The sequence below is a fragment of the Procambarus clarkii genome, chromosome 7, assembly GCF_040958095.1.
Source record: "Procambarus clarkii isolate CNS0578487 chromosome 7, FALCON_Pclarkii_2.0, whole genome shotgun sequence".
NCBI lineage: Eukaryota > Metazoa > Arthropoda > Malacostraca > Decapoda > Cambaridae > Procambarus > Procambarus clarkii.
The window spans coordinates 20,889,607-20,898,174 of NC_091156.1; the positions used below are offsets into that span (position 1 = coordinate 20,889,607).

Below are 8,568 nucleotides of genomic sequence, written 5' to 3' on the forward strand. Positions count from 1 at the left end.
CGGATCGAAGTTTTCTGTTGAGCTTTTTTGAAAATACGGGTGAGTATTCAATATGGTCTCCTTCAGCGTCCTCGGCAGCCAGCACATCTGCTCGAGTAAAGTTATGGAAATGGGATTAGATGACAGGAGACCTAAGGGTCAGTACACAATGAAGGGAAACTGTCTCCCTGTGACGATTCGAGAAAGGGACTTGGGAGTGGACGTAACACCAAATCTAACTCCTGAGGCACATAAAAATCAGATAATGACAGCAATATATTATACGCAAGCAAAAGTTAGAACATCATTCAGAAGCCTAAGTAAGGAGGCATTCAGAGCACTTTACACTGCATATGTGAGATCAGCTCTTATGCCCCATCATGGAGCCCCCACCTAAAGAAGCATATTGGGAAACTGGGAAAGCTTAAAAAAAATGCGACGAGGCTAGTCGTGGAGTTGCATGGGATGGGATACGAAGAGCAGCTGAAGGAACTGGAACGCTGACGACGTCAGAAACGCTGACGACGTTAGAAAAAGGGAGGAAGCGGGGAGATACGATAGCAGCTTACAAACTACTTGATTGGGGGATTGACAGAGTGGAAAAGACGAAATGTTCACTCGGAATACCAACAGAACGAGGGGACATGGGTGGAAGCTGGAAATTCGGATGAGTCACACAGATGTTAAAAAGTTTTCTTTAGCGTGAGAGTAGTGGGGAAAATGAAATGAACTAAAGGAAGCAACATCGTGGAAGCAAACACTATTCATAGCTTTAAAAGTAGGTATGATAGAGAAGGAGGACAGGAGCTGGAATCATTGCTTTAAATAACCGAAGGCTAGAAAGGCGGGATCCAAGCAAGCACAAATAGGTGAGTATACACACACACACACACACACACACACACACACACACACACACACACACACACACACACACACACACACACACACACACACACACACACACACAGACGTTAGAAAGAATTTTTTCAGTGTCAGAGTAGTTAATAAATGGAATGCTCTAGGAAGTGATGTGGTGGAGGCTGACTCCATACACAGTTTCAAATGTAGATATGATAGAGCCCAGTAGGCTCAGGAACCTGTACACCAGTTGATTGACAGTTGAGAGGCGGGACCAAAGAGACAAAGCTCAACCCCCGCAAGCACAATTAGGTGAGTACATACACACACACACACACGGGGGCCTCGTAGCCTGGTGGATAGCGCGCAGGACTCGTAATTCTGTGGCGCGGGTTCGATTCCCGCACGAGGCAGAAACAAATGGGCAAAGTTTCTTTCACCCTAAGTGCCCCTGCTACCTAGCAGTAAATAGGTACCTGGGAGTTAGTCAGCTGTCACGGGCTGCTTCCTGGGGTGTGTGTGTGTGTGGGGTGGGGACAAAAAAAAAAAGTAGTTAGTAAACAGTTGATTGACAGTTGAGAGGCGGGCCGAAAGAGCAAAGCTCAACCCCCCCGCAAAAACACAACTAGTAAACACACACACACAGGATGTATCCCGCAGCAGCTGGGTAGCTCCCATAGGTACTTATTTGCTGCTAGGTGAACAGGTGCATCAGGTGAAAGAAACTGCCCATTTCTTATTGCCTTGACCAGGAATCAATCAAACCGGATCCTTTGAACTACGACCCCACAGTGATGTGCGCTCTGCCGCGAGGATAAAGGTGGTGGGGGGGGGGAGGAGGGGTGGAGGGAACCACGTGACTGACCACCTATCATGGATCAGTTACATGAGTACCTGTTTCATGGTCTTAAGTTCGAATCTGTTACTGTTCAGACACACGGGAGCTTTATCTGAGTGAGGAAGAAGTGCTCTCATGTAATTGCCCGAAACGCTACGCATACTAGTGCCTTTAGGTATTGTATGTACTAGCTTTTTCTTTCAATCCAACATTATGTTTGTAACTCATCTGAAATGTATGAACCTGTCCTAAATAAAGAATCTGAATCTGGTTGTAAGATGTCATGCTTTGCAGTGGCTGGGACCACGTGTCACTATGGAGAGGGCCGGGTAGCGCTGGTGACCGGGGCTGCTCGACGAGTGGGGCGAGTCATCGCTGCAGCTCTCCATAAACACGGCTTCAACGTTGTTATACACTGCAACGCCTCGAAGGAGCTCGCCCTCCAGTTTGCTTCCGAGCTGAACAGGTAAGCGGTACATGCATGCTTTCAGGATGGGAACACCTGCTTTATGCGTCAGCTTCGAGGATCCTCACCGAGGAAGAATTTATATATTAAATATTTTACATTATTTAATAAGGTGTGTAACAAAGAGTGAGTATAATTGTATGTGAGTTTTAGTTTAGTTCATTTATTATGCGCCCCATACCCATCTTGTGGGCGGTGGTGGAAAGGGTTACAGAGGCACATAATGGGCTCAGGGACTGAACCCCACAATTCATTTAGCTAAGCAAGTTACAATCTTGATGAGCTACTTACAAAATTCAGTATAAGTCGTCACATCAACAATGGGTTCGAGATCGACCACAAGTACAGGTTCTAAATTAAGCAACTGACATATGTGGAGAGCTAGTGTCACAATTGATATGTTTGTCCTGCACACCGCCCCCCATCCAGTGGGCAGCGGTGGATAGGTTACAATCACTTAGTTACTACCTACAGTTAGCAAACTGGGGATATTTGGCTAAAGTTTCTGGTAGCAGATCATTTTGTATGTGAGGAACACGATTCTACGGTGCTAGTGTAAATGTGTTTTACCACACAGTACCCGGAAGGACAGCGCTCACGTCATAACGGGCGACCTTTCCAAGGATGTTGTGGCCACCTCACAGCGAATGGTGATGGAGGCGGTGGAGAAGTGGGGCCGGCTCGACCTCCTCGTCAACTCCGCCGGCGACTTCTTTAATACTAACCTAGACGGCGCCTCTGAGCAAGACTGGGATAAGTTGATGAACATAAATGCGAAGGCACCGTACTTCCTCATCCAGGTATTGACCAAGCCAGTGTGTCCTCACTCTTACATGTGTTCTCACAAGTCATCAGCAGTTGTATATCCTCCTCCAGTCGTGAGCTGTGTGATGTTTGATTGGGTAATATATTCATGCAGTAATCCTTAGTTATGCTTACGTTATGTAATGTCTACCAGAGACACGTACGAGGCTACTGGATGTATGCATGACTTTCATCACTTGAGGCTTTACTATAGAAATGTATGAGAATCAGGTTTCCAGATAAATCCAAATAATTACCAAGATTTGACATATTTTATATTCATATTATCTAATAATTAAATTTAATTTCTTTCTTTATTATGCACCCCATACCCATCCCGTGGGCACACAGCCCTTCTGTTTAAGTCCCCAATCATGCCAAACATGCACTTACTCCACACATTCTCTTGTGCTATCTACATGTATTAAACTTTTTTCCTAAATGCTAATCTTGATCTGAAACTTTTCCTTGATAGGTGTAATGAGCACCACACCAGAAATATATATATCTTTGATATCCCCAGAGTTAAACTAAATCTGTGTAAACACTCCATGTAATAAAAGGACTTAGTCTATGGAACTCACTCCCTGAAGAATTAAAAAAAATTCAACCTCTGCCTTATTCAAAAGTAAAACCAAAACTACTTAATTTCATCCTCATAGCTCATGCTTCAAACTCAAACTGTAGCTTGTACTACTCACTTTCCCAATATTAGCACTTAAGATATATATCTTCAAAGGTGTAGTCACCTCTCACAATTTATTTTGTAGTTATTTGTTATAAAACCTTGCTACAATGTACCTTTTCATCTTACCGGATAGGTTAAGGACCTGGCGGAAACGCTATACGTGTTAGTGGCTTCGCAAGAATGTAAAAATATCACTCTAGTGTAATCTCACCAACCCATTATACTGTCTCGTGAATAAATGATGATTATTATTGAATGTGTAGTCTCTGACACACCCACACTCCATATAGGTAACGTGTAGCCCCTGACACACACCATGTAGGTAATGTGTAGCCCCCGACACATACACCATGTAGGTAACGTGTAGCCCTTGACACACCATGTAGGCAACGCATAACTTGCGATATTGTCAGCTATAGCAGCAAGTGTTGTGTGTGTTGAGGAGGTAAGACTGTTGACGGAGTGTTGGTCCCACAGGCAGCGGCGCCTCACCTGAGGAAGGTCCAGGGCAGCGTGGTGAATGTGGCCGACATCCTTGGTGAGCGGCCCAGCGGTCCCCTCAACATCTACTGCGTCACCAAGGCCGCTCTTATTATGATCACCAAGAGTCTGGCGATAGAACTCGGGCCGGAGGTAAGGTGATCCCCTGCTTTAAACTTCTTGTGATAACGAATTTGCTTGTATGATGAGTAGATGAAGCAAATTCTGAAGGAACATGAACACACACACACACACACAACAAAAACTGCTCCACAGTCACATGAGGAGGAAAACAACAATGAAAGAACAGGTGATGAAACTGAGAATGGGCGAGAACAGGTGCAGAGAACGACAAAGAGGTGTGTGAAGAACTCAGAGATTCCAGGAGGTCTTTACAAAAGAACGAGGAAAAGTCTCTGAACTAGGAGAGATTGCAAAAAAAAAAAAAAAACAGGCAGCCTTGGAATGGTTAGAAATTACCAGAGATGAGGTTAAAAGGTATCTATTTTATTTATTTGTATTTATTTATACATACAAGAGTTCTTACATTCTTGTACAGCTAGCACGCATAGCATTTCGGGCAAATCCTCAATCTTATGTTCCTTGGAATACGACCCTGCCAAATTGTTTAACAACCATGTACCTATTTCACTGTTAGGTAAACAGAGGTTACAGTTAAGGATTGACGCCCAGTAAATCCTCCCCGGCCAGGATATGAACCCAGGACAAAGCGCTTGAGAAACACTAGGCGAGTATCTTAATTAATTACCACTACACCACGGAGAACCGTGCCTGTTGGATTGGGACGTGAAAAAGCCTGTTGGACCAAACGAAATCTCACCATGGGTACTGAAAGAGTGTGCAGAAGCACTTTGCTTGCCACTCTCCATTGTGTATAGTAATTAAGTCACTGGAGATAGGAGACCTACCAGAAATATGGAAGACCGCTAAAGTAGTCCCAATATTCAAAAAAGGGCGACAGGCAAGAGGCACTGAACTACAGGTCAGTGTCCCAAACTTGTACACCATGCAAGGTGATGGAGAAGATCGTGAAAAAAAGCCTAGTAGCACATCTGGAGAAGGGACTTCGTGGTACACCACCATTATGAGTTCAGGGATGTCAAATCTTGTCTCACAGGTTTATTCTATGACCAGGTGACAAAGATTAAGCAACAAAGACATGGGTGGCAGATTGCTTTTTCTTGGACTGCCAGAAAGCCTTTGACACAGGACCCCAAAAGAGGCTAGTGCATAAGTTGGAGAAACAGGCAAGAGTAACTGTTAGGGTGTTCCAGTAGATAAGGGAGTATTTAAGCAATAGGAAGCAGAGTTATTGTGAGGGGTGAGACCTCAGAATGGTGTGATGTCACTAGCGGAGTCCCACAGGGTTCTTTCTGAACACGGTCCTGTCTGTTTCTGTTTCTGATATACGTAAATGATCTTCCAGAGGGTATGGACTCATTCCTCTCACTGTTTGTTTATGATACCAAAAATATAAGGATTAAGGCAGAGGACAGCATGAGGCTTCAAGATGACGTGGACAAACTCATCGAATGGTCCAACAAATGGCTGTTAAAGTTTTAACACGAACAAATATAAAGTGATGAAAATGGATGTAGAGAGCAGAAGACCAGACAAAAGGTACCATTTGGGAGATGAAATTCTTCAAGAATCAGGGGTGAGAAAGATCTAGGGGTTGATATCATGCCAGACCTGTTCCCTGAAGCCCATATCAATAATTCAATGATATCATCAGTGGCATATGCTAGGTTGACCAACATAAGAATGGTCTTTAGAAACTTGAGTAAGGAATCATTCAGAACCTTGTATTTACCTGAGAGATTTCCTGAGAGCCACTAACACCAGTTGCCTCGACGAGGACAGGAAGCCGGCGGCTTGTAGAAGATCCCCTCCATTTGAGTTGATAATCTTTTCCAGCTATACTTTAAAAGTTAAAGTTAAAAGTGGCATTGACGGAATCGGCGGGTAGGTGGTTCCATGGGTTAATAATCCTATGGGTGAAAAAGCATCTCCTGTTCTCAGTCCTACATTGTGCTTGTTGAGTTTGAAACCGTTGCTCCTTGTTTGTGTTACATCTGACCTTTTGAAGAAAATTTCCGGATCAACATCCTCCAAATTGTTCAGTATTTATAATTTCAATAAGATCCGCTCTGTCATGCCGGGGTTTGCAGTCTTGTTAGCCCTGTGATCCTCAACCGTTCATGATACGTGAGTTGACTTAGCTCTAGAATGATTTTTGTTGCCCGGTGTTGCACTTTCTCCAGGGCAGCTATATCCTTCTGAAGATGAGGTCTCCATGCTTGGATACAGTAATCCAAATGCAGTCCCAGAGATTTATAGTATTGAATCACAACCTTCTTTTCGTTGATGTCGAAGGTACGCTTGATTATTCCAAGTGTTTGGTAAGCTTTTTTAACTGCTGCTCCTGCCTGCTGTGCAACTTTCAGTGAGTGGTGGATTTTGACTCTAAGGTTCTTTTCTTCATAAATCTGCTGTAATGTTATGTTATTAATTTAGTTTGTGGCGTGGGTTGTTATGCCGCCAATGCAAGACCTTGTATTTGGGGGCATAACAACCCACAACTTTTGTTAGAACCTCAACGCTGTAAATGCTTCACCCACGTACTACAAATAATCGCCAACAGAACCTAAACACCTAACATAACCAGTGCCTAAATATGCACAATATACTAATATATAACATTATTAATTTATATTTGAGAAAATTCCTATTTTGAATGGAAAACTATGATAATATTGATGAATGCATCTATGGGGTCGATTGCTGGATGGAATGGACTTGGTCTGGGGACGGGTTGCACCCCCGACCCAGTCATGCCTCTGGCCGTCTCCACCACCGATCCAGTCATGCCCCTGGCCGTCCCCCACCACCGACCCAGTCATGCCCCTGGCCGTCCCCCACCACCGACCCAGTCATGCCCCTGGCCGTCCCCACCACCACTGACCCAGTCATGCCCCTGGCCGTCCCCACCACCGACACAGTCATGCCCCTGGTCTTCTCCACCACCGTCCCAGTCATGCCCCTGTCCGTCCCCCACCACCGACACAGTCATGCCACTGGCCGTCTCCACCACCGACACAGTCATGCCCCTGGCCGTCCCCCACCACCGACACAGTCATGCCCCTGGCCGTCTCCACCACCGACACAGTCATGCCCCTGGCCGTCCCCCACCACCGACACAGTCATGCCCCTGGCCGTCCCCACCACCACTGACCCAGTCATGCCACTGGCCGTCTCCACCACCGACCCAGTCATGCCCCTGGCCGTCTCCATCACCGACCCAGTCATGCCCCTGGCCGTCCCCACCACCGACCCAGTCATGCCCCTGGCCGTCCCCCACCACCGACCCAGTCATGCCCCTGGCCGTCCCCACCACCAACCCAGTCATGCCCCTGGCCGTCCCCCACCACCGACCCAGTCATGCCCCTGGCCGTCTCCATCACCAACCCAGTCATGCCCCTGGCCGTCCCCCACCACCGACCCAGTCATGCCCCTGGCCGTCCCCCACCACCGACACAGTCATGCCCCTGGCCGTCCCCCACCACCGACACAGTCATGCCCCTGGCCGTCCCCCACCACCGACCCAGTCATGCCCCTGGCCGTCTCCACCACCGACCCAGTCATGCCCCTGGCCGTCTCCACCACCACTGACCCAGTCATGCCCCTAGCCGTCCCCACCACCGACCCAGTCATGCCCCTGGCCGTCTCCATCACCGACCCAGTCATGCCCCTGGCCGTCCCCACCACCACTGACCCAGTCATGCCCCTGGCCGTCCCCATCACCACTGACCCAGTCATGTCCCTGGCCGTCCACCGACACAGTCATGCCCCTGGCCGTCCCCCACCACCGACCCAGTCATGCCCCTGGCCGTCCCCCACCACCGACACAGTCATGCCCCTGGCCGTCCCCCACCACCGACACAGTCATGCCCCTGGCCGTCCCCCACCACCGACCCAGTCATGCCCCTGGCCGTCCCCCACCACCGACACAGTCATGCCCCTGGCCGTCCCCCACCACCGACCCAGTCATGCCCCTGGCCGTCCCCCACCACCGACCCAGTCATGCCCCTGGCCGTCCCCACCACCGACCCAGTCATGCCCCTGGCCGTCCCCACCACCGACCCAGTCATGCCCCTGGCCGTCTCCACCACCGACACAGTCATGCCCCTGGCCGTCCCCCACCACCGACCCAGTTATGCCCCTGGCCGTCCCCACCACCGACACAGTCATGCCCCTGGTCGTCCCCCACCACCGACACAGTCATGCCCCTGGCCGTCCTCCACCACCGACCCAGTCATGCCCCTGGCCGTCCCCACCACCGACACAGTCATGCCCCTGGTCGTCCCCCACCACCGACACAGTCATGCCCCTGGCCGTCCTCCACCACCGACCCAGTCATGCCCCTGGCCG

At 48.6% G+C, this 8,568-nt stretch overlaps 1 protein-coding gene across 1 annotated transcript in view; it reads left to right on the forward strand.

The window, feature by feature from the left end:
- The window catches only part of LOC123761402 (3-oxoacyl-[acyl-carrier-protein] reductase FabG), a 35,295-nt gene that overhangs the window by 16,161 nt on the left and 10,566 nt on the right, over positions 1 to 8,568 (forward strand). Inside the window, exons 2-4 of the mRNA XM_045747421.2 lie at positions 1,973 to 2,144; positions 2,722 to 2,944; positions 4,114 to 4,269. Coding sequence (XP_045603377.2) covers positions 1,973 to 2,144; positions 2,722 to 2,944; positions 4,114 to 4,269 — 551 coding nt within the window. The remainder of the gene's footprint in view (positions 1 to 1,972; positions 2,145 to 2,721; positions 2,945 to 4,113; positions 4,270 to 8,568) is intronic.